Source organism: Vespula pensylvanica, chromosome 9 (genome assembly GCF_014466175.1).
Source record: "Vespula pensylvanica isolate Volc-1 chromosome 9, ASM1446617v1, whole genome shotgun sequence".
NCBI classification, from domain to species: Eukaryota; Metazoa; Arthropoda; class Insecta; order Hymenoptera; family Vespidae; genus Vespula; species Vespula pensylvanica.
The window spans coordinates 4,279,064-4,305,689 of NC_057693.1; the positions used below are offsets into that span (position 1 = coordinate 4,279,064).

General features: G+C 45.0%; 1 protein-coding gene across 5 annotated transcripts in view; it reads right to left on the bottom strand.

Moving 5' to 3' along the window:
• Nucleotides 1–1,472: 1,472 nt before the first annotated feature.
• The window catches only part of LOC122631479, a 61,633-nt gene continuing 36,479 nt past the window's right edge, over nucleotides 1,473–26,626 (bottom strand). For 2 of the 5 annotated variants that reach the window (XM_043817206.1, XM_043817207.1), the window contains exons 2-7: nucleotides 18,285–18,395; nucleotides 15,527–15,852; nucleotides 15,165–15,284; nucleotides 6,723–6,793; nucleotides 2,586–2,861; nucleotides 1,473–1,881 (exon numbers count right to left, since the gene is read on the bottom strand). In XM_043817206.1, the coding sequence (XP_043673141.1) occupies nucleotides 1,765–1,881; nucleotides 2,586–2,861; nucleotides 6,723–6,793; nucleotides 15,165–15,234 (534 nt within the window). In that variant the 5' untranslated portion in view covers nucleotides 15,235–15,284; nucleotides 15,527–15,852; nucleotides 18,285–18,395 and the 3' untranslated portion in view covers nucleotides 1,473–1,764. The remainder of the gene's footprint in view (nucleotides 1,882–2,585; nucleotides 2,862–6,722; nucleotides 6,794–15,164; nucleotides 15,285–15,526; nucleotides 15,853–18,284; nucleotides 18,396–26,626) is intronic. The other 3 variants (XM_043817204.1, XM_043817205.1, XM_043817208.1) reach the window with 2 other exon arrangements.

The following is a 26,626-nucleotide window of genomic DNA, read 5'->3' on the forward strand; positions in this document are numbered from 1 at the left end:
CAACGTTTCCTTTCTTTTTCGCTCTCTCGTCAAACGCGGAAAGAATGATGAATCGTGTTTTACTTTTATATGTACTTTTAACGACGTATACGTCTACGCTCGTACGTAAGTACGAAATCCTGTAAATGTAGTTGGAGAAAGGCTTCGGTTTGTAACTCGAGATGTACATAGAAAACTCGATTGGAGCGTCCAAAACTCCACGGTATATCTTGTACGATCGAGCCGTACCTACACACGCACACGCACACGCACACGCACACTCACACGCGCGCACACACATACACACACACGCACGTGTATGTATGTATGTATGTACGTATATATATATATATTTATATTAATATTTATTTATTTATTTATTCATCCATTATTTAAGTATTCATTTAATAATCTGGCAAGCTTAGCAACAAGGTAGGTACACATAATTCGTAAGCGGTTTACCTTACGAACGTCGAACGCGTACTACGCGCAAAATCTTGTTTGGCACTAAAACCCTTCTTCGATACGATAACAATTTCAACCGTTAGACTTTTGTTTCATTATGATCACTAAATCGCTCACGACGAAAGCATCGAACTTTTCTTTCGGCTACCTTCGGCTATTCCTTTCCCTTCATTTTCCACTACGTATTCGCTACAATCTCGATCAAATGAACGCATAATTAACTCTCAGGCCTAACTTCGTTTATATTGTAGTTACGTCATATATCATTTATCATTACGATCTACGTAATATGCGGACCTTCGTACTGCTCGTTACTTAAAAGAACGCGAAATCCGGGAGTGGTGAAGGAGCTGGTGGGAAACTCTGTACTCGTATTTTCGCGAAATACAGATTTTTCTCGTTTGTAATATCTTTGTGTAATAACTTTGAGCGTACGATTCAACGGTATACTTTATTTCGCTAGATTTCAATAATTTGTAGTAATAATATAATAATGATGATAATAATAATAAAACGAGTAGTAAATATAATGTCTATGTATATACGACGAGCGTATCAATATAATTTTCTCAGACACCGTATAGGTACAAGGATTAACTCGATTAACGCTATCTCGACTTTCGTCCTTAATCTTCCTTTTATCGATAGTTTGGCGTAGTTTGCCATTAGTGTCCATTTATTCGTCTTCCTAATCTCCGATAATCGTCGATCAACGTGCCTCCTTGTTTCAGAATGTTTCAAAAGTACACGTACGTGTGTACTCGATGTGATCATTCGAGAAAGATAATTCGAGCTGACAATAGTGAAAAGAGATGTAGAAATTCGACAGGACTAACTACCGAAAGACGGGTTGCGAGATAACTCGGTTACGATCGAACGACACGAAGGAGGAAAAACGTTACTTTCTCATTTTTCTCATTTTTCGTTATTCAACGAATTGATTCTCTTCGGATTTTCTAATTTCAAATCTCTCTCTGTCTCGATATATATATATATATATATATATATATATATATATATATGTGTGTATGTATGTATGTACGTACGTGTGTATTCTTTATTGGTATTTTTTTCTTTTCTGTTTATATGCCCCCCTTTTAGGAAAGTCGCTTGTCCTCCTTCCATTTTTTTTATAACACTTTAATAAGATTTTTCGCTTATTCTTCTAATCGTCCTTCGGCGTACGATCGGCCCCGTAAGATTAGCTTCCTTTTCGAAGGAAAATCCTTCCGATAAGTATTCGATGCGTGGCAGGCTGAGTTAATAAAAGGGTCGACGATGCGGCTTCTCCTCCGATGCAGCTTCTATCCACTTGGCCTGCTACTGTATGGAACATGTCAACGGATGCGACAAAGCGTGATCGAGCAGTATGGGAGTGCCGGCGGCCAATTCCGTCCTTGCATCGCCGCAATCGTCGTCGCAGTCGAAGTAGTTGCTCTGAAATTAAATCGAAAGAGGATACAAATTTTCATTAAAATAATCAAAGTATAAAACGCAACTGATATGCCTGCACTTGTGTATAAAGAAATATAAAGTAAGGTATAATGGAAGAAAATGAAATCTAAGAATAAGTTCGACCCAAAAGCAAGAGGTTACGGTCCAAGAGACTACGATCGACACCCTCTAGTCGATGACGAACGACGAAACGAACAAAGGCATAGCGTATGCATTGTTACGAAAAGCATAGGGAGAGCAGCGACGAATCTATTTACTTGGTTAATTACTGCCCAAGACCTTTCTCTAATCGTTTAAAGAGGCTTTAAGAAATTGGAGGTGCGGTGTCAGAGCGATCTATTCTTTCCCTTAAAATCCCCGATATCTGGATTCGGCGATTCGTTTGAAATGGTTTCGAACGAACCGAGGCGAAAATAAACAGAGCAATTACTTTTCAAATAACCCACGGCTTTGTTCGAAGGGTCGCTCTCTTTAACGCCGTTTTAGGTGTTAGCAATCGGAACGTATAATTGGCTCGCGCAAACGAGGCCAATTACGCGTTGAATCTCGATCGGGTTTGGTTGAAATTCCTTAATGGTACAGAAATCGATTTACTTCTCGGAGATTAAAGCCGTATAATCGAAACGCGTAACGAAATTCGGCGTATTCGGGAGATACAAACGGAGGAAAACCGGAGTAAGGATTACCTGACAATCGATGCATCGGCAACTGTCGGTCAGAGAACAGGTGAGTCCAAGAATTTCTACGGCCTCCTTGTAAAGCTCCGCGCTCGACTTTCTTTGCCTCGGCGGTGAAGTAGGCGCGCTGACCGTACCGGTTCCCGATGGCCTTCTGCCGCTCTTCAACCTCGAGGAGGATTCTCGAGACAAGGAGGAGGTCGACGTGGATCCTCTCGGCCGATTGTCGTTACTGAGAAGTGCTCGTCCTGCCGGCGATGCGAATAGCTGCAGCATATCCATGTCCTACGAGCAACGAAAACGATGGATCAACGAGAGGACGTTTCGTCCATTCGAGAGTATCGGATCCTAACAATTTTCGACTCGTCTCGATAATTTTCCAAAGGAAGAATTCGCCCTCGCGTTCCGACGATTATCCGTCCGGGTACCAACGCATTTTTCGCTAACGAGGCCGTTGCTGGATCTCGCGCGTCCTCTCGCGAGAAACGCTTCGAGACCTTTTACGTAGCGGCCGCCGGGCCGAAAGGCCATTTCCCAACGAAGCTATGCGCGAGCTAGCGAGAGGAGCTACCGTATCTCGCGGAAAGGAGCAAGAAAATAACCCAGCCTAGCCTTTTCAAGTTTCATCCAAGTAGTAAGCGCTTGCTCACGTCCTACCGAGAGTCGGTGCTTCCGCTGGAAATATTCGCGGCCGAAGCCGATTCGTGGAACGTGGAAAGACGCAATTTGCTTCGAACGAGAGGAGCGTTCGTTGGAAAAAATTGAGGCATTTTGGATCTCGTCGTTTACGATTCGCCGTTGTCGCTATTATGGGACGGACGCTAACCGTTGCTTCGGTCGATTTACGACTGAACTAATCGAATCCAAAGCGAAACGAACATCGACGTGGCTTTTTCTTCGAGCTCATTCGAGCGTTCGTCGAAGTAATTTTGGTTACCCGGCACATCGAGGGATCGTAGTAAAGGATATTCGGTACCTCTGTGGTTGGCAGAGCACGAGGTACGTAAGGTATTGTCGAGGATCGTCGAACGGAGGAAACGAGATTTATAAATTCAAAGTCGGGCGGCGCAGTTTTTATTCACAACGCGGATCGCTTTTTGCCTTGGTCTGACGGACGCTCACGCGGGGGAGATCGATCGCGGTACACTCGCTCCTACGCATTTGTAAATCAGGTATCCAAAATCGTGCCGTTTTTAATTACGAGTACCGCGTCATTAAATCCTCCGACTGTCCTCTAACCATCTCTTCCCGTCCAAAAGGGAACACGATGCAAGCTCTCGTGGCGTGTATGATTGTTAACGTTATCGTAGGAGGTATGCAGAAATCGTCTTACCGGAAGAAAATAATTGGAAATGTCCCAAGAGAACCGCGAGTTCGTTCGCTATTCGATTTACTTAGAGGAGAGAAACTGGGGTAATGCGAACCAATGATTACGTTGAGTCGGCACCTACGGACTCTCAAGGAGACGTCGCTTTTCGAAAATTCGCGCCTCACCTATTTTCAGCCATACCTATTATGCATCGCACTTAACCGTAGTTATTTCTAAAACTACTTCGAAATGAGTCTAGCTCCTGGATGAACGAGACCTTTCGAATCGTCGAAATAACGCAGTATCTTTTGGAAAAATATTCGACGATCCTCATACGTCTTCCGTGTTTCTTCGGCAAAGGGAATATCGAAAGACGCTACGATAAAATAGAATACAATGGGAAAGCGATAAGACGGAGTCAGAAATTATGCAAACACCGTTCCGAGAAAACTTTGGGCGATGCCGTGAGGGATTTCGTCCCTCGGCCAACGTCGAAATCCGCAACGATTTTCCAGGTTCGAGCTTTTCCGAGTAAATCGAGATCGTATGCGTTCGATATTTCGTTTGATCCGTGATAGAGAGCGGAAGGTAAAAGGAAGAGAGCGCTTTCGCGACGAGAAGCTTACCGACGACAGTGAGCGATTTCCATCAGGGCCGGTAGCGTGAGAGAATTCGAGTTCGACGCATCGCTAAGAGAATATCTAGATCCTCGCTTCGTGGATATCCTCTTCCCGATAGTACTCGCGCTACCTCACGTCTTATTGCGGTAAAAGCCAGAGAGAACGTCTTCCTTTTCCTCTAACGGATCATCGTTCGTTCGATAGTACGATATGTAACGTCGAAGCTGTGACGGCGATGGCGCCAGATACGGGGCATCGAGCTGTACGCACGAAGTGCGGTACGAAGCGAAACGGGAAGTACAGAGGCGCTAATTAAGGTGATACCTTCTCTTGCCTCGAGCCAACGACCGATCCTTTCCGCGTTGCTTTTCATTCGCGGTACGCCTCCCTATTCTCCTCCTCCGCGGTCTTTCTCGCGGTCTTTGTCTCGCCTCGCGTAACAATCGATCGCCGCAACTACGCTGGTAAACCCTTTTAATCGTCCGACTAATTTTCAAGCCACGCGTGCGACCTCCTTTCCCCCCTTTTCTCTTTTTCTCCTTTCGCAGGAAGAACGCGGACCGTGCGGCCGTACGATCAAAGAATCGTTGCCACTCGTTTTTTCCTCCACCTTCTCACCTTTCTCTACTTCACGCGTCCAACGGGAAAAGTGCCGAGTGAAATAATTTGTATATTAACGAGAACGAACAAGAGCTCGATCTCGAATAACTTTTTTTTTTTTTGCAATGGAATTATTCGTTAGCATCGCACGGCATTACGTTTTTCAACGTTCGCAGAACGATCCGTTGGCAACTAAAAGCAATTATCGATCAATTACAGGACGCAAACGTAGACGGGCCATCGCCATCATCCATTTGCCCGTTAACTGCGACTGCGACTGCTACGTACCTGCTATAACGATGCGACTCGATGTTCCAATTAAAAAGGTGGCCCACGTACCGGAAACTCATTAGATTAATTAAATTCTACGTTTTTTAATAGCACGCCAACGAGAATGACGCGTGAAATTTTTGCGAAAAGAACGAAAAATAAATTAAAACATTTCTTTTCGTTGATCTTTGTTGATCGATCAACGACGAATGTTTATTCAATTTTTAAAGGAAGACGCTTCGTTACGTACTCGTTAAAAGCATATTTAGATTAATTAGCGACTTAGCGGCTGAGCTTAATGCATCCCCATGACAAACGGGATAAAAAGCGTTTTATGCAAATAATTGTTTTCGAAATTACGAGCTATCGCGCGATCCTTTTGAATCGTCAAGAGGTACCTGTTAATTAGCGATAATTGGTAATCGGTGATCGCGTCAGACGTTAAATGGAGAAGCTAATGCGAAAAGTAATTCGGTCGACAAGGTGCCTATGCTATCAGCGGAGCTAATTTAATAATTATCCGTAAACGAAATAATAATTATCCGTAACAAATTTCTCTTCTCTTACGTTCTGCGCTACTACGGAATTTCTCTCTTTCCGTTACGCGCTACTTTTTTTCCATCCTTTGGAAAAGTTGCGAGGGCACGAACTACTGTAAGGCGAGCCAATATCCTCTATCGGGAAAAATTATGAAGGATTAAAATCGGCCATCTTTCGTCGAAGAAAGACTCTTTCCTAAGTTCCAAGATTTCGAAGAAACGATAACGGCGATATCAGATAAAATTACAATTATTATTCTATATTTTAACGGGACCCACTTTCTCTCTCCCTCTCTCCTCCGTTCCACGGTACTCTTTGAACGTGTACGTACGTACATAGACGACGTGCATCCAGACTGTTTAACGGACGTTTAATAGAGGCTATTCCAACGAGTACAGTTCATTTTGGCTAATGCAATAACGCGCGTTCGCGTTTCGCGCGTGAAAACCGATCGTACTCGTAACATTTATTCGATACCAAACACCTGGAAATTTTCCTAATTACGGTACAAAACATATGACGATACGATCGAATATGATCTTTGAAGGAGAAGCGATGCCAGAGATCGGAGGATGCGATCGGAGATTTCGAGTCGTGACTCGCTTTAAATAAGTCTATGTACGATACGTGGTACGATTCAACGACTATCTCCGAAGCGTAGAAAAATATTTGAACGGCGTTTGTTAAACTCGATTGTATTTTTCTCAAACTATCAGCCTGGGAAATATCGAAGGTTAAATATATCTAGAGGAGAAAGAGGATCTGTATATACGTATCCGTATATACGTAGGTATCGCGTATACTCACCGGCAAGGATTCCGGAGTGTGGTCCAGCACGTATATGCTGTTTGTGTATCCGTACAACATCGTGTCCAGATCTGAAAAGCAAGAAGGAAGGAGAACATTAAATTGGTTCCAAACGTTCGCGCGCGCGGCACGCTAGAACGCCCCGCGCCACGTCGTATTTGCCGACGCGAGACTCCGTTCTATAAAGCGCTGTAATATCGCCTTTATATGCATACATACATACATTATATATACATATATATATATATGTATACACACACACACATCTAGCAGCATTCTAATTTACGTGTACTCCCGCAAAACGGAGAGCAGCAATTTCCTAATCTGCGTTCACAGGAAATACGGTCAAGAGGTTCGCGCGAGGTTTGCTATAAAATTCGTTAGGACGCTCTTCTCGAATCCTCATTGCCACGAGCCTTCACGACGATTATACCAATACTTTTCCCCTTCGACATTCTCTAGTTCGTTGTCATTTCGATTATTTCGTCAGGCGCTTTTTCATTCGTAATCAATGATAGGAATTATTTCTCGATTCGGTATGTACTATCCGATATCGATTGAAAGATTCGTTAGTCGATCCGTTCGGATTCGTTTCGCACGTTGGATGTTATTGGACCGACGAAAATAAATTTTCTGCTGTTTAAACAGATATCGTTAAAGACGAGAAAAAAGATGTATGTTTCAAGTATATGCAAATCGGTCCTTCTTCCTCGAAGGTAAATAAGTCGATTTATAAGAGCATCGAACTACAGTAATCTACAGGATTAGCCGTAGTTACGTTCTCGAGCGACTATAATCCCATATACGTAGAGTTCGATTTACGAGCAGAAGAGAGAGAGAGAGAGAGAGAGAGAGAGATGGAGGTCGAGGGATGAATAGAGAGACGACCGTTTCGAACCTAGACGAAGCGATTTTTCGGAAAAAATTATTGCGCGATATTCCGTGCGCGGATATCCTTCGATGGACGAGAGAGGCACTTTGATATCGCTTGTCGATCCATTTTCATGCAAACGGTTCCGACCCTTCACCGATACGCTTGCCTTATCCGAGAAAATAAGTGTGAAAGAGAGCTATGTACATGTACATATATGAAGCTACACGTTGAAAGGGAAGCGAGAAAGAAGAGCGAGAGGGAGAGAAGCCAGCGATATATTCGCGTGGAAATCAATCCGATTGTGAAAGCAGTTTCATCGGCCGACGTTCGGGAGCGATTCTCGCGATCGATTCTCGCGATCGATTCGAGAACGTATCGAGCCGAAACGCGACAGTCCCTCGTCATCCTGGCTCCGGCGGGAATTTCAATTTTCGTCCTATGCAACGAGTTTATCGAGCGACTCGCCTAACGGCAAGTTTTATTGAAAATTCTGCGTGACGTCGAGGTGTCGAAAGACCACTTATTCGTTCCCATTGAAAGTAAGAAAAATACGCGATTGGTACGTTCGTACAAGGGTAGAGAAGGTAGATAGGCGCGAGCACGGTTACGAACTGATTCCGTAATGGAATCAGCCTCGCGATGCCGCGAACGATTTATTTTGCCAACTGGATGTTCCAGAATAGCGTGACGTTTCGGGCGGACGGCTTGGCGAGAAGCGAAATTTTTCATTGCAGTGCACTCCGTGTTACGGGAGAACAGTTTCCGGGCAGCTAATTCCGGTTGCACCACTCGGACGAGCCGAACACAGTCCAGTCGGAAATAACGAATGAATATATCTCGCTGACTGTTTTGTACCGATCGCGACCGTACGATAGAGATCGCGCATTTAACGCGGGTCTTTTGTCCCTCTGTCCAAGATCGTAAGAAAGCGCTGATCGCAGCGAGTAACGTCGAAGCTTCGATGGCGGAATCGGTAGTTTGGAAATATCTTACTTACTTGCCCTCGAGATTCGAGAAACATTTGTCGAGGAAGATAGAATCGAACGCGCGCATTCGTAGACGTACGGATGGCGATGACTCGTAGGATTCGCTGAATCCTGACCGAACGCATCATCCTGACGCGGTGAGCCACAAATTTTTTAGCGAATATCACCGGTAAATATTTACATACATACATATGTATACACGTCGATGCATAGGCGGCAACGTGAAAACGAACGCATCTGATTTTTATATTCGTACATAAACGTCGCGCAACGCGGTCCCCGTTTGACTCTTTTATCATCTCGAGCGAGGTCGACCGACGAGCTTGAATTTTTCCTGCATTTTTTTCGTTTGAAAAAACAAAGTAATTTATATTAACGAGCGCATATCCTAAACGGTACCATCGTACCCACTCGTTTGTTCGACAATACTTATCGACGATACGACGCGTTGCGTTTTCCAGATTTTCCTAACGTCTCCGATCGAAGAAACTCTCTAAAGAGATTCGTCTAAAGCTTCAAACTGTTATACCGCGCGCGGAAAAGCGGCCGCTCTGATTTACGCGCAGCGTACGGATACTAACTAACGAGCGTTAAACGCGATGGCGATTAAGACGAATAAAGAAGGATCGCGGAGTCGATGAAACTCGAGGAAGCTCGGGACGAAGGAAAAAAGGATGGGGAAAGTATGTATCGTCGAATAACGTTTACTCCCCCATCGTTTCGTACTTTGAACATCTTTCGAGTTCTCATTCGTACGATGTATATATATATATTTATATTATCCGGCTTTTATTACGGCCGCGATACCGTCTTCGCGTTTCCATCTTCTTCCGTTATCTTCCTTCGCATTCCCCATTTCGCATTTCGAATTCCAACCGAGAGCCGACGCGATGCGTTATCCGCCGACTCGTAAAGAAAACCGTACGCTTTGTGGATCGCGAAAATTTATTACTAATTACTTACTTTCCTATTCTGACCTTTTTTCTCCCCGTTCCTCCTCCCACCCCGACCTACCTCATCGGCCGCGAATTTGAACGCGTGTTATTTTGTATTCTCGCGAGACCGTAAAGAGAACAATTTGGATCCCCGGGAACGTTCTCGAGATTCGCCAAGGTACGTATACGAATGAGATTCGACGCTTTAAATTCAATCCGCTTTAATGCAATCCAATGCTTTGATCGTAATCTATCTACGATTTATCGATTTGACGACACATAGATATTTTCTTTTAAACGACAAGGAAATGCACGCGTTAAATAGAAAATAGTCGATGAATACCGATATCGTTGCCCTCCCGGCGATACGATCGATTACCCTAGCAAGCCGATTCGTAATCCGATTCGATTCTATTTGAAATGATCGGTATGCGCGCATTGTTACTAATCGATTATCGCTTATCCGAGTGATACGCCAGTGTACAAGTACATGTACGCGCGAGGACGAATGTTCTCGGTGGGTAGGTGGTCGGAGGGGAGGAGAAATGATCGTTGGGAGAATGGAAAAAAAAGTATAATTAAAGGGAGAAATATGATCTCCGCGTTATCTCCGCTGTATACGCAATGGTTACAAAATATTCAATGAGCATTCCGTAAACGCGATCGGGCCATTTAATGCTTTAACGCACGGTTCCTCGCACTATCGGCTTCGCAAATCGCGTTCGATTAATTACGATGGCAAAGTCGCGAGTAACGCGATACCGTTTCGACGGTCCTCGGAATCGGCATTAATCTCTCTTCTCTCTGTCATAGAGAAACGATACACCGAACGATAGGTGAGCATTTCGAGTCTCCGATATTCTCCGTTTCTTCGACGTCATTCGTTCTTCCATCGTATATATCGTTCGACGTTCGTCGTCATCTTGGGAGACGAGTCAAAAGATCTTTGATGTTTGAACGGACCGACGAGTAGGGCCTAACGAAGCCAGCTCTCCTACGATCGATTTCTAATCCGTACGCCGAACTATGCAATTTTCCCGCGATCAAAGGGCAAATACCAAAGAGCGATCCTCCGTTGCCGTTGGCTTCTCTTCGCTTTTACGATATAATCGAGTGTGTCCCGCATACAGTAGCGCGAGACGATGGCGCGTATGCAAATTCCACGCTGGCAAACCGTAGACCGGTGAACGCGAGATAGAATCGATATCGTATTAGGGGACGTACCAAGTCGCATAACCGACAGACGGATTCTGTCCGTTCGTTCGTCCGTCCGGTTTGGACGTTTATAAATTAGGTGGAAGAGGAAAATGGCAAGTGGAAGAGCGTGAAAGGAAAGAGCACGGTAAGCGTCTTTCACGTTCGCCCATCGCTTACCGACTCTGTCGTCCTACCGCGGAAACGGACTAAACGGAATTAGACGATTCGCGATTGGAATCAAGAGGATCGAGCGGATAGATAGAACAGCCCGCGTCTATTGTTACGTTTGAATCTTTTTCTTCCTATCGAATTACATTCTGATAGACGTTCGGCTTTTAAAGGACGGTCCGCTTTAAGGGAAAAACCGTAGGAGAGGCAAAGTTTCGCAGAGTAATAAATGATACGATGTCTAGAAAATGATTAGTTTCTCGATTGGATGCGCCTACTCTTTGCGTTTTCTACTCGAGAAGCGAGTAGTCGATGGTATTGCGAGGCAGGGAGAAGGGACGGTTGGAAGAAAAAAACGAGACGAGAACAAAGAGACGAACGATTTCGAGGGAGTAACGCGTATAGGGTTACGTAGAGGTACGGCCTCGTGAGACGATCGAATCGCTCGAGAGAGTCGATCGGAGAGGCCGATCTCGAGATTCGTGAGATTTTGCCGTTTAAGAGGAATCTCGAGGGAGGGAGGGAGGAACCATATCCATCGAGATAGAGAAAAGTCGAGGATATGCTCTCTGCTCGGCCCTAACGGTACAACTATCGCGTATCGATCGAACGAAATCCCAAGTTTCTATGGGATACCGAACGGCCGTGACCTAGTAAGGGCCGTGAACCCAAAACGCTAGCCAAAGCCTCGACCGAAGGCAACGGTCCGTCGCGCAAGTTATGGCCTTTGATGGTGTGCGAGCGCCGATCTCGTATAAGGGATGAAATCAAGTAAGGTCCTGAAACCGGAAGGTTCCGGGACCAGCCAACCACGATTCGAGGAGAGCAAATACACGGAGGGCCACTTGGCTAGCGCTAAATAATTCATAGAGCCGCTTCATCCTCTATACGCCATCAGTGCCGCGCCACTAGCCATTCGACCGTTCATCACGGGCTATTGATTGGACTACGGACTTGCCCTCTTGGTTCGGCACTTCCTGCCTCGGTACTTTGAACACAGCCGAGCACGCGCTACGTACTTATTTCCCCCAACCCGAAGGAAAAAGCATAAAAGCGTAGAAGCGTAGAAGCGTAAAAGCGTAAAAGCGTAAAAGTTGAACATACTCGGATATAGGATAATCGAATTAACGTTTTATTGAAAATAAACATTTTTTAAGCAGGTCCAGCTGTACGGGTACAACGTAATGCGGTTCGTACACGTAAAATATGTTACCCCATCGGCTCTCCTTTCTCGCGTAGATTATCCGTGTAAATAAAAACCCTCTTCGTTCGATGCTTGCACGAAAAAACGTGGAACGGTTACTCGAAGTCGCGATACTCGTCGGAGATGACTAGCTACGTCGAAATTGGATAACTTTATCGACGCTCGAGAAAAGGAGATAGACGGATGGATGGAGGGAAAAAGGTGAGAAACCCTCGAAGGCCGTCCCAACGCGAAATTTCCATTTTCGGGACATAAATCAAAATCCGTCGTCGATCCGCGCTCGGTGCCGAGGCACCCACGAAACCTACACCTTTTTCACCTAGCGCCTTGCTTCCTACGATGGCTCGCGATATTTTTCTTCGTAGAAGAGTAAATAACGAGCATTCGAAATGGGCAGCGATAAGGAGCTCGCGGGGAGAAGGTCGAAGCTTAAGGCATTCAAAAAGTTTTCTTCGCCCTCGTCGGCCGGCCACCGAAGAAACAAGACCAAGATCCAGACGTTTCTCTCTCTCTCTCTCTCTCTCTCTCTCTCTCTCTCTCTCGCTCTCTTCCTCATTATAACCGGAAACTTTGGTAATTAGTTAAACTCCTTAAAATTTATAAAGCACCGGCCTGATGAACACGAACGGATATAAGAAGAAAAAGTTGAAATCGTTAAGAGACAGACTCTTATTTTTTAGACGTAGACGCATCCGTCGTCGCTTCTATAATTAACTGACTAGGTCGTTTCGAGATATTGGACGTTATGCGTTGAGGAACGTTATGACGCACGACCATTGCGATATAGGGAATCAAAACGAACATTCCCGCTCGTTACTTGCGAATATTATGTTATTAAAGTGCTAATGGAGTTATAAAAGTCGACCGAGGGATCAAAGTTCGCTCGAGAAAATACGGATGCTTTCTGCAAATATCGATGAGAGAACTCGCAGGTCGTTTTAGACGTCCACGTCGCACGTAGGAAGATTTCAAAGCTATCGTATTCGAGATCGACGGATATCAATGAAAATTTATTAACGCAATTAAATGGCAAAGAGGAGACTCGTAAAATTAAAACGAAAGGAGCCGTTGCTAGTCTTTCTACGAGTGGACTAATTTCAAAAAGAAATCGGACGGCGAGCGAGCGAAACATCGACGAGATAAAAATGTCATAATTTTCAAGACCGATTAGACGATATTAAAGCTTTGCTTCCCTTTCTCTCTCTTCCTCCCTTCCTCTCTCCTTCTTTCTTTCTTCGTCTATCTTTTTCTCGGGAATAATAATTCTAGTCGTGGAATTCAATGTGAATACAAATAATGGTGAAGTTCATTAAAGTAATACGGTGCGGTTATACCGAATACCGTTTTCATTCGACGTTGCGTTAATTAATGTCCGGATTAATTATCGAAGAACGCAAAGTTTCCATTCCCGTTTCGGCATACGTATGTCTTTTGCATAGAAGATAATAATTAAATAACGATGAAAAGATCTACGTTTTCACAAAAGCGAATAGTTTTAACTCATAAAATGAAACTCGTCGTCTCGTTATCTCGAATCAAAGATACTTGAGAAGCTACTGCTAATTATCTCTCTCTCTCTCTCTCTCTCTCTCTCTCCCTTTCGATTAATCCGATTAAACGGTCTTTTATGTTCTTAACTTTTCGCGTCGATACGTTTCGAGAGCTGCGTTTATAAGTAGAGAGAGAGAGAGAGAGAGAGAGACGCGAATTAGCAAAAGAGCATCGTAAACGCATTGCTTCAATGGTGCGTCTCGAAAGTCGATAAGTGAAACGAACGTCGTTACCCGTTACAGAAGATAGCTCCTATCAATGCGAAATCATTAGTAGAAATTAATGCGATTTCTATGGGAGCGTGCTTACGATATATGTATGTACATACCTACTATCGGTTATCGGCAATTTCAATATTTACATACGTATGTACATACGCGGCAATGGTGGGCGACGATTGCCGTTATTACCGCATTGAATACGGTTTGCCCTTTGCACAACGAAGAATGGGAATCAACGCTACGACGCATAGATCGAGATCGCGATCGTCGAGTATAGATCATTTTTTCTCGTAAGAACTTTCTATTCTTTTATATACCTATTACGATGTATATAAATTATAAAGCATTCCATTAGAATCGAGTAGAATCGAATCGAATGGAATCGAATTTGGTATCGCTGGACGAACAGCCCGTAAGAGCGCGTTCTTATCAATCCAGTCGAGTCCAACGTTCTCCCTTCCCGCTTACATTCCAACGATGGATATGGCAAATGCGAGGGAGTAAAAGCGGACCTTCGTAAAAAATCGAGTGATTTTAAGCGACTCCAGGGAAGGCACGCGGTGATCGATGCATCGGTCCAATAATTTACCCTCCGGTCTTGCGAATGAAAGAGAGAAAGAGGCGCAAAGGGGAGGAGGGAAAGAAAAGGAGAATGGAACAATCTCGAAAATGTCTGCGTGGAATAATGGCACCTGTTGTACCATGAAATAACAGTGTTCTTTCTCGCCGATGACGTTTGCTATTGCGGGTTCTTTCGTTGAGACACGGCCAATCAGAAAGGCAAATTACACTTTTCTCTTTTTCCTCTTTTATTCCTACTCGCTTTGCTGAATTTCTCTACCTCAGAGCCCCATCGTTGTGGTATTTTTCTCTTCCATGTAAAAATCGCTGAAAAAGAGTCAAACGTTCGCGCTGGGTTGGACGTCGGAGATAGCCACTTTCGATTTCGAGCAGTGGAATGATAACCGAGAATCGAAGGATCGAAAAACACGCCACGTTTGGCCAGAGAGAACTTACCGGTTGGACAATTCGAATAGACTGATAGGGTTCGAGTTAAGTTTGAACCTTTTTTTCTTTTTCGACAAAACTTATCGTCGTCAGCCTATGCGTTAGCGGATCTCGTAGGACGAGAGATAGCGCTGGAGGGCCGTCACGGCTCTTTAGAGGCACCGTCTCTTCGTATCGTCGTTTCTTTTCTTTATACCGGCCAGCGAGATAACAACGCCGTTAATTCTTTATCGTACGAATACATCGTCGAAAAAGGCAGTTGTAAGTTGAAAAACGCTGAAAAGTTAATGACACCGACCTGTAGGCGTACATGGAGTTCTTGCCGCTTCCACGAGATCTTCGCGACTTCCGGGTGGAGCCTCCAGCATCGTCGCACTCCCGGAGAATTTCTTTACGCACAGCAGGCTCAACGCTACAAGAAATGGAAAGCACGTTACATGTCGTATAGTCGGATGAACATATATTTTTGATCGTTTTTAATGAGAACGTAGATGGAAAAGAGGTCAGAAAGTAATTTCAATCGATCGATTCGATGGAATCCATTGAAAAACATGGAGTCGATCGAAGAAACATGGTACGGGCGGCGCCCGTGGTAAGCTATAATTAAGAACGACACGAGGACCCGATTAGCATATTCGATATCAAGTACACGTATTTACGATTTACAAAAGGTCGAAGCTTCTCGAGGGTCGAATTGGGCGGGCGATCGAGGTCGGTTGGAAAACTTTTCTCTTCCAACGAATCTCGTCCTGCGATAACTCGTCTTTCGATCCTTTGTTTCGTTTCCTCTATCCTTTTAGCACGTGCGCGCGAGAGTAAGAAGAGCGATGGTACGTATGTGCAAGCGAAATCGATATTTGAAATAATTTTCGACTCGTCCTGGAAACCCTCGATGGAGATTCGTTCGCGTGTGCGCGTTACGACGGTATAACGTACTAAATCTTTATTTAGAGATTTTCGCGCGATTTTCCACCCGTCCGGATAGTCTGAAAACGCATAGAGACGCATAAATCAGTATCGAGATGAAATAATTCGTCGATTTCTACTGATTTCGAGCGGCGACGACGAGGACGACGACCCATATCCTTCGAATCGAGTTATTAATTAGAGCTACCTACGTACACGTACCTACATATCTACCTATAGAAGTTTGATAAAACATCGAGCAAAAATGAACCTCCTTTCGGTTCCCTTCGATCCTTCCTTCTCGCACATACTAGGTACGTTCCTCGTACATCGCGTAGTCGCTTCAAATTACTATCCTTCACCGGCACCCGTTTCACAGAAATTTCCCATTAATCTCTTAGTCGGTTTCTCTTGGAAATTGCAGAATTTTATGCGAGCTCGAGGGCGTTAACTCGCTACGTAACAAGCTCGGAGAGCAGCGAGAAGCTAGTTTTCAACGGGAGAAGAAAGTTTCGATGAAGCGAATATCCGTCCCCGAACGAGTATCGAAACGGTCGAGTTTTCGGACGATGAACCTATCCAGGTACCAACTTTGTCTTTCACGTTATCCAAAGCACTTTGGAAATTCGTATCGAAGTATGCCACGGAGGGGGTTCGAGGGAGCAGAGCTCGAACAAAGACGAGTCAAGTCCAAGAGTTCCGTCGTTCTCTTTGCGACGACCGGTGCATCGCGTAAGCACTGAGAACAACGTGCTGGGATGAAGTGTGTACGCTCGAGAAGCGTTTTAATTAAATTTTCACGACCACAGCCGTGCCGAGAATGTTTCAGACACGTAATAATAACGTAGGCTCGGCGTAGGTGGAGGTCGCGTGACATTTCCCGTTCTCGCGTGCGCGACGCTTTGTAAGTGTAAGTCTCTCTCTCCATCTATCTATTCCTCTCTACCTACCTACCTAGCTACCTATCCATCCATCTTGCGTTTTATCACGCACACGCAGGCAAGAGAGCGATGGAACGAGCTTGTAGTCGGATAGGTTAATCGGAAGCGACGGTAGCCGACGGTTCCGAAGCGGGAAGGCGAGCAGGTTTTTGAAATACGCTTGACGCGTCGCGAAGCGTATATGGGTACGCGTATATACAGCGTTTGCGCAGCATGCGCAAATTCTTTGCCGGAAAAATTGAAAGAAGCTTTTACTATTCGCGGGTTCTCGGTCGATCGTCGTTGCATCGGAGCTCTTTGCGGTTCGTGTCGCGACCACAAAGGTCTTATGCTTAGAAAGAGCAAAGAGCGGCATCTACACCCCGAGCATTTCGATCGCTCTGTCCCGTTTCCTTTTTCCCCTCTTTTTTCTCTGAGAAATAGAAAGGAAGACTTTTTCTCTTTCTACCGTGTAGATACATGGGAGCTACCATTCACCCTTTACCAAAGGAACCCTAATGGCTATCCTCGCCTCGTGCTATCCAGCTTTTAGATCCTTTGTACGGTGCTAGATCGATTTCACTTGCTTTTTCAACGACCCACGTTCCTCGGAGCTAATCTCTTTTAACTTCTTCCTCTCTTACTTCTTTCGGCGAAAGACGAACGAATCTTCTCGAATATCCAAGCCCTGAATAGTGCAGAGAGAGAGAGAGAGAGAGAGAGAGAGAGAGAGAGAGACTCGTGTATGGCGTAAAGATTTCACACGAATTTCGCGGCTGTCCGCGTCGATGGCAAATTCGAAAGGATAACCCGTGATAGATCGTTTAATGATTCGCGTACGAAAGGTTACGGATCAAAGGAAACGTCCGAGCGATATGATCGAAGAGGCCACTTTTGCCGAAGCAGTTTCTATCGCTGCACAAAAGTAAAAAATGGTTGTCAGCTGTCCCGTCGATATCTTTGAAATACGAGCTTCTTCCGAGATTATGTCTAGGCAATTTTTATCGACGAGAGATAGGTAGAGATACGCTTTTATATAACTCTACGTAAGGGATTGTATTCGTAAGAGCAGAAACGATACGGGTATCGTTCTTCGGTGGTATAAGCGAAACTAGCGAGTAGCCTGATCCCAATAACAAAGGTAATACTTTGGCAAACTTTCCGGCATCGGTTCGAAACTATCGCGCGGCTCGATGCGACGTAACGCAACGAGTACACGGTATATCGAGTGTACCACCAGGTATATCGATACTTAAGTTTATCCGTCTATTTTCATCCTGCGTCGATTGTCAATTACTCTGGACATGCTCGAGAGCGTCGCCGTGGAGAGATTCGTTCGTTGTAAAAATAGATGAAAAATAATTGCCGATCGATTATTCAATCGTCGGCTTTTATCTCGCGTGGAACGCGATCCGATGGCGCGGGATCGATTCGGTGGTGGAATAATAAAACGTATAACGTAATCGTAAATAAAACGTGTCGCTCGATTTTGTTGTGGGCTCTCTCGTTAAACCCGTATCCGTATCGGTATAGCCAGTGGATTAACAAAAATGTCGTATAAAACGTATGGACTTTCTAAATGACTAGCTTACCCCGCTTCACGTCTCGCCACGTGTTCGTGATTTCGACGGATCTGCTCTGCCCGTTTGGTGTTCACCCATATAGTCCTCTCACATCCTTCCGCCGTCCGATATACCGCGACTCTGGAAAATATAACAACGATCAGGGGGAGTGGATTTTATTCGAGGTATCGGACGATTCTCCATGGATTTGCATAGAGAAGAAGAGGGAGGGAGAGAGAGAGAGACAAGTAACCTCGTCCAAAAGCCGAAAAAAATTAAGAGAGTCAAGAGAGAGAGAGAGAGAGAGAGAGAGAGTCGAGTTTCGTCCGTTCAAGCCGAACCATCCTCCGGCATCGCTCCTTGCCGCACGACAGCTACCGTCGGAAGGTTCATGCGTTATTCATGAAAATCTTGAGAGAGACGGTGTTCGCGTTTGGTCACGCGTACAACACTGTCACGCGCTTGCATCGTTGACGCAAGTAAGCACTTGGACGAGCAATCTGCTCTAAAGCATGCAACGCACACACGCGACCGATGCGCGACGTCTCACGGCTTTGCGAATGTGTTCGATCCGCATATATGCATATACAGCCTGTGTATCTTCCATGGCGCGCGTCGGGCAACATCGAATTTCACCATCCGACGATAAGTATGCACACACGTTCTGCGTCATGCATATGTATATTATTACGCGAAAGATAGTCCTTTCCAGATGGAACGTTTAAAAATTAGGTATTGATATTTTAGAATAATTTCCAACAGAAAATAATTTCTACGATAATGCTCGAAAGCACTCGCAACATTTTTCGATCGTATTTGCAATATTCCTTCCCATCTAATCGTGGTAGACGATACGTAGCGCAGTATTCGCGTGTACACGCATCCCAGCAGCACGTCCGAGTAAACAGAGGACAGAACGTGCTTTCCTACGAGCACAATGGGCCGGCGAATAAGCCGCGAATTCTCAAGTTCCGTAATCGAGTTTCTATTGTAATCGTGTAAACGCGTCATTTCTATGGCGGGTGTTACGGTTGAATGGCGAACACCGATGAATAGTCATTATTTCGCGAAGCGACGCGCTGTATTTCCATTCCTGTAGAAATTTTTTTATAACGCCTCCTTAAAATCATATCGCGTTCGTTGGGTTTTAAGGGTTTTTCGTATCGATTAGATTTTATCGCGAGGCAGGCATGAAACGACGTAGAAATGGATTTCGCGATTTGGTTTATTTTTCGGCCGCGATGATTTTTTCAGTGACTCTCGATTAGGTGCACGTGTTTTGCTGGAACGTCGGGAACAATGGGACGAAAGGAGAGCGCGTAATAGCGTTCGTACGCGGACTGGAAACAATTCAAAAATGCTCTATTCGTTTATTAGCTCTACTTTTGGTAGGCTTTGTACTTCGAATAAAATTTATACTCGCATATAACGTTCTACGCGTTAAGATCTCGTTATTTTGCGTTACGACGGTCAAACGAAGTAGCAAAAGAAAATAAAGGAAGGAAGAAGGAAGAGGAAGAAAACGTTTGGCTCGATTTCGAGCTTTATCGGTTTATCGGCCTTCGTAGCGACGGTACGCGACAAAAGAACGACTGGTAAGTTTCCCTTCGGTTGGAAAATTCAATCGGAAAAATTCTTTTGGAGGTAGGAACGAACGAAGGAACGGACGAAACGAATTCGAGATCGTACTACTGACCACTCTTTTGAAGAATCTCAATGGCGAACGAAAATTCACGGGTAACGTGGGAGTAGCGAAATTGGTCGTAAATTGTAGGAAGGATCTTTTATCTCTTAACCCGACTCCCTGCATGTCCTCCATTCGAGTGGCGTTCGCTTGGCACAGTTACGAGATAAGGGATGCTCGGCACTTCTCCTTAATCTCCACTCTTTCGCCTCGCACTACCGCGCTTTCGCCGCTCGATTCCTTAAACAAGCCTTTTATTTCGCGGAAGAACGAGAGTTGCTTTGGCTCTTCTCCGATAGATAGAGAGAAGTGCATATATATATATATGTGCCCATGCATAGGTAGCAGTAGATCAGAATAACGTGAAACGGAAAAGATCGAGTCGCGTCGATTCGTTAAATCCGAGACGACTTGCTTCTCGCATCGATCGACTAGCGAGCGAGTAAACCAGCGAAAAGTTTCTTCCGTCGAGTATTGTGCGCACGGACAAAAGTTCGAGAACGAGAAAACGGCGTTTCGTCGAAACAAAAGGCGGACGCTGGCTCGTCGTACGACCCGATTCGAGCAGTAGACTTTTAGGAACGTTTATCTTATCGAATTAATCGTCCCGTCTTGGTGATTTACGCCATTGTGACGAAGCGTCGTAACATCGAGATGAAATATAAATTGATGGTATTATTGTTCGAAAGATCGATCGGACGCGGTGGACGTCTTCGTCCGAATTTCCGGCATTGTCCACGAAGAGAATATGCAAGAGACAGTTGCGAAACTTTCAGGCCGGAGTAACGCGAATTGCTTTCCTTTCGAAGACGGTTCCGAACCGAGAGCGGTACGGTCGACACAGGCATTCGAGCGATAAGTGTAATAGAATTCTCCATCAGGATTTTCCTTCTGCACGAAAGTCGAACCGGTGTCCCAAATTAGAAACGAACTCCCGACTAACGCTCGGGACCGGTGCGAGCGTACCGGAGTTCGCTCTCGCACCACTGCGAAATCGAGCAACGACGATTTGCCCTCGTCGGAACGACGACTGTTTTACGATTAAACTTACCTATCGTGCTCTCAGCCCGTTCAAGTTCTAAGCGATTGCGCTTAATCTCGTAAGCAGGAAAGTCTTTTTTAAAACGACGGCGAATCGTGACGGAAGAGGCGACGAATCTATAGGAAGCTTTCTTTCCGATTACGGGTTACCTTCGATAACGTCGCGTCAACGTTCTTGTCGATTCGACGAGCAGTTTCGGAACAAAGTTTGAAAAATATTGCATGCGTAATGGTTGGGAAGTAAATAGTAAATTAGACGCAATCGTTTATCGATGATCGTATTTGTATAAAAATTAAAATCTGAACAGATGGCGAACGAAAGCGTACGATTTCGATCGACTTGTACCAGGTATCGAGGAAACTATTCGGCCAAATGTTCGTACTCGTTGGAAATTCTATACCGAAGGAAAGTCGTGCCGTTGCAACGTTTCGCGTTTCTAATCACCGTTGACCATTCGTCATCGAAATGATCGCAGGCTTTATTAGCTCGCCGAAATTGGATGACCATGACCGATGTATGCTTTGTTTACAGGGCGAGTCTCCAGAGTCGTACAGTAGGCGGATAGTAATTACAAGGAAGAGGGACACTATCTCGCTTATCACTCCCAGGTGCTTAACGGCTGGTCCGGTCCGATCTCCTGCGTTATGCATTAGCATGTATCTACATCGAGCCGTTTCTAACCATGCCTCTTGGTTAAATATCCTCATTTTCGGATCGGACGGACGATCGTTCATTCCCGTTCGAAGGGAAAATTTTCTATTCGTCCATTTGTCGAAGTGAAACGATAACAAAAGAATGAGAGAAAGAAGAAAGTAAAGAAACGAAGGAGTAACTTTCATTTCTCGCTTCTTGATTCTTTCGATTTCCTGCATAGGAGTTGACGAGCGTCGAGTTTGAATGCTTTTGAGGCACGCACACGCGCGCCTTAGCTAAGTATATGTATCTCTCTACTCGTACACGGGAAAGACGTTGTATCGTGAAAAAAGGACAAGTTGATAATCCAAAGTACGGAGGAGAATATAAAGCAGACAGCACGCTAGAAAGATCTCATATAAACTCCACCCTCCTACGGTGTATACATTTTTCTTCGTCTTACTTCCTTCGTTTTCTTGCCTCCTCTTCCTTCCTTCCTTCCTTCCTTCCTTCCTTCCTTCCTTCCTTCCACGTTTCAGACATTCGCTAAATCTTCAAGAGTGTACACAAACGGCAATTCGTCTTCAAGGCCTTCTAGAAAACTTGCATCAACGCTTGAAACTCGAGAGACGATGCAAATTGAATCCTAAGAACGTGGGAATGTACGAGCGAGCGAATGTACGAGGATAAAAGAGGGATTGGCTCTTGTGAAAGATCGCGCGAGGACGACTAGATACGTCAAAACGTAAGTTCGTAGTTCGTACCGTATGAATAAAATCGCTCGCTCCGAGTTTCGATGATCGACGATGAAATTCGTTGGAAATGAAATTCCGACGCGACGCGTTGCGATTAATTAAATTAGAGAAGATACGGCCCCGTTTCGTGACCGCGGAATAACCGAGGCTTGCGAATACGAAATCTTTCTCGGAGCATCTCCAAAGGCGAAAATAGGGCTAACGAAGCGCTTGATAGGCGCCGTAACCCTAAAGGGCTCTCTCGGAGAGCCCTCTTGGAGATAATTTGACAAAGGAAAGGTGCCATCGAAGCTCCTTGCCGGCTCGTGCATCTTGCAGCCCGTAATTAATCATGACACCCGAACTTCTCGGCAGTCTGTAATAAAGACCGAGGCGATCCCCAGGACGATTAAAGTATAATTTCGAGAAAGGAGACAGCGGCTTCGTCGGAGCACCACGTCGAATCGAATATCGTCCACGAGATGAAACTTTCTAAAACTTATTATCGAGATGCGTATCGATGCGAAATGCGATGATGCGTTTAACGAATCGACCTTTACCGAGTCGAGTCAAGAAAGCTTTTTCTTACGGAAAGAGTTTGGCCGAGGCGAGGGGAGACGCAACGCGATGCGAGAAATTCACGTTCGGGTGGATTCGGAATTTATGGAAAGCCGCGCGCGGTATCGTATCAAAGAGCCTTTATCGTACCTCGCGTCTTTGGACTCGACTATCTCATCTTCGGTAGCTCTAGGTAAGGTAGCAGCTTTGGATCTCGTACACCCTCCTATCGTAATTCGAATTCCGCCTCGTAATTTAGGAAAAGGATCGACTTTTGGCTTACACGATACCAGGATTTTCAGGCAATCTTCTTCAGTGGCTACGTCGAGAGTCGAGCGTACGCGGAATTTCGAGTAAGCATTCGTCCTTGCTTCGGTCTTGCACTTCGTCGTTCCCTTAGTTTTATCGACGATAACGACGACGACGACGACGACGGCGGCGACGTTTTCTTAGGTTTCCGTAGGTTTGGCGAATACGTTACGCAAAACTTATTTGCGGAATAATGCGGCTATAACGATAAACAATCGATTGGTACGAGCCATAAAGGAAAGAATTTATTTCTTTGCGATCGTAATGAAAACGTTTCAACATCGATCAGAGAAAACTTTTATCTTTTTTTTTTTTCTGTTACGCTCGTTTCCGAAACTAAACGTAGCATCGTCGTTGCCCGTTCGGACGTAACGTACACGAGCGACCCAATTAACGTTGGCGCATACGCCTCGTAATGGCTCGTATTATTTATACCAAGTCGGAACCGCGAGCTTGACGAGATTTACGTTTCGCGTGACCGCACGTATAGACTATAATTATGCGTTCCTTTCTAAATACTTAAATACATTTATACGTTGCCAGTTATTGCGTCCAACATAATCCGCGTTAAAGGAGAAATTTGCATGGTGGAAAAACGAACTTTCTGACTCCTCTGTATATTCGCTCGATTGGTTTTATTAATTACCGGCCAATTATGCTTTACGATCCGATAATTTTTACCGTACATTTTTTTTGTCCGTTGGACGTAAGATAAAAATAAAATAAAAACGATCGCGCGAAACGCCGCAGAACGTATTAATTCGAAGTCGAAAACTTTTGGCCGTACGTATTCGAGCCATTTATAAAATCATTCCGATTAACAACGAAGGAGGCTCGCAAGGGCAGCCGAATAAATCGAGTTAATTTCTTTCTCGGTTCATCCCTTTTCGATTCTCCTTTATCCCAGGAATAACTCTTGCTCTTTCCAAAAGAGACAAAACAATTCTGTAAACGGGACAACGCGCACTCCTCGTTACGCCTCAGCCTCGTTTCGAAATTCTTCCCTTTGCTTCTTCTCTTTCGCGAGGTGCCTCGCGAATTGTCTTTCTTTCTTTCCGTCGGCCTTGCTCGAAAAATCAACCCGCTCGACGGGTTCCTAATTTTCGTCGAAGAAAACGAAGCAGCCTTCGAGCGTTCCGAGGTCGAGGCTAATAGGATCGACGCGCCCTTCGAAAAGGGACCTTCCTCGGCCACGATCGTTCACCCTCTTCTCCTTGCTTTCATAAAGTATCGACTAGTTTTCTATTTCTTCTTCGATAGTCGAGGAGCGATTTTTTTCTCGCCAACGACGCCGATAAAAGGTAGACGAAGGGAATCTGACGATAGAGCTCGTTGACTGCGTTTCTAACCGGGTCGAACGACGTTGCGTGTACTCTTGCGACGAGAAGCGACTTTGTTTTATCTTTCGAATTTTTAAATACGTCCATTCGTTAGCCATTTTTATGTAAAATCCTCGGTATACGATGTTAACGTGCTATTGTTATTCGAAGGATATGCCTTTGAAAATAATAATCGACCAAGATCCTTTCGAGCAAGTTCATCGAATAATTTCCAATCCAAGCGGATTTAGCCAGCCATCGCCTCGCGCGTTACTTCCCTCGTAAGAAGCTTAAGACTTCTTGCTTGCACACGTGCTCCTTCCTTCCGTCCTACATTTAGGCGCCTATACGGATTTGTACGCGCACGCACACATCTGGCTACGTGACACACCGACGGGTAAGGTACGGATTTAGACCGATAGACGCCATTCGCGGTAATGGTAACTCTGATGTATCGACGGATTACGAGATCAGCCGAGCTCCAGCCAGAGTGCTATTTCTCTCTCTCTCTCTCTCTCTCTCTCTCTCTCTCTCTCTCTCTCTCTCTCTCTCTCTGAGAGCAGAGAGAGAAATAAGAACAGCGTTGGCTTTTAACGAAAAGTACGAGCACGCTTTGTCCGAGTACTACCTACCTTTGCGAAGCTCGAGTCGATAGGAAAACCGAGCTATGCACGAAACGAACTTCAATCATTCGCTTTTACTCGGAGAATATTTACTTGTATACATACGGCGGAACGTACGTCATAAATACATGTGTATGTACTTACCTACGCGTCGTTCGTTTACTTACTTATAAAGATACCTCGTTCTAGCAAGGAATTCTCGAGAAAGCCAAATTACCTGGCTTTTTATTCCAAAGAATATGGGCGAAAAGCGGAGAATAGAAGAGCCGATAAACACGTCGGTTCCAGCGTGGTAGAAGGTACGCGATAATAGGATGCGAGAGGCATCGTATTGTGGCGAACACAATGAAGTTCTCGTTTGAACGTTTCCCAGGCGAATGCCTCTGGCAGTTCGTCCTCGAATTAGAAGCGAACGCCTTCGAGCATAAGTATCGTACACGGTACAATGAAATCTCTTTGAAATTAAAAGCATCTTCTTCGTCTTGGTACGTTCCCTTTTTTTTCTCTTTTAGATAATTGACGTTAGTCCGACGATAACTCCCGAGGTTGCATCCTTCCTTCCTTCCTTCCTTCCTTGCTCCCACCCTCTCTCTTTCTTTATCCTCCGTCCTTCCTGACGTTTCCCATCGTTAGGTCTCGTCGCCTTGTTTCCTCTTTTGGTTTTGTTTTGTTATTTTTTTTTCGAGAAAGATCTTCGCGTTACAAAATCTCCGTTCTTTCCGTCCTCCCATCTCGCGTTCGTTCGTTTTCTACTTCAGAACGTTTTTTATTTAAGTCGATCCTCGACCCTTTCTTCTTTTATCCTCCCTCGTTGACCGTTCCTCTACGACGAGATCTCCTGAGAAACTAGTGGGACGTAGAGCGAGTTGCGACGGCACGTCGATTTTGCGATCTTAATTCCATCGAGCCGAACGTCCGAACCGATTCTAGGCGGAAAAAGTTAAGCCGAGCAAGTAGAATTTACGCGAAGGGACGAAACCGGCGATACGAGCGCGAAAGAAATTCGATAAAAGGGATTACCGGGTTCGTTCGAGTTACAAAGGAATACGTTGGGAAACAATGGAGCCATCCAGTCTGATCACACATTTGGGCTTATATCTTCCAACCGTAAACCCAACCCTCGCGTCGAGTTTGTCTTTACGAGTGAATCTGCCGTCGCACGGTCGAATCCCGTTCGTATCCCTCGACCTTACTCGCGAGTAAACACAAAGGGTATATATATATATATATATATATATATACAAGATAAGACGACGTTGTATCATATCGCATTCGAGATATCCAACTATTTTCTCACTCGTTCGATTGTCTTTCGTTCGCTCTCTCTCTCTCTCTCTTCCTCTCTTGCGTAGTAGAAATAAATTAAGCCGTCGAAGGACATCGCGCGATTTGCGAAATTGACTTCTCGAAGGCGAGAAACGTTTCCCTTTGGAAGGGAAAGCGTGAAAAAGTCGACGTCCATCGATGACG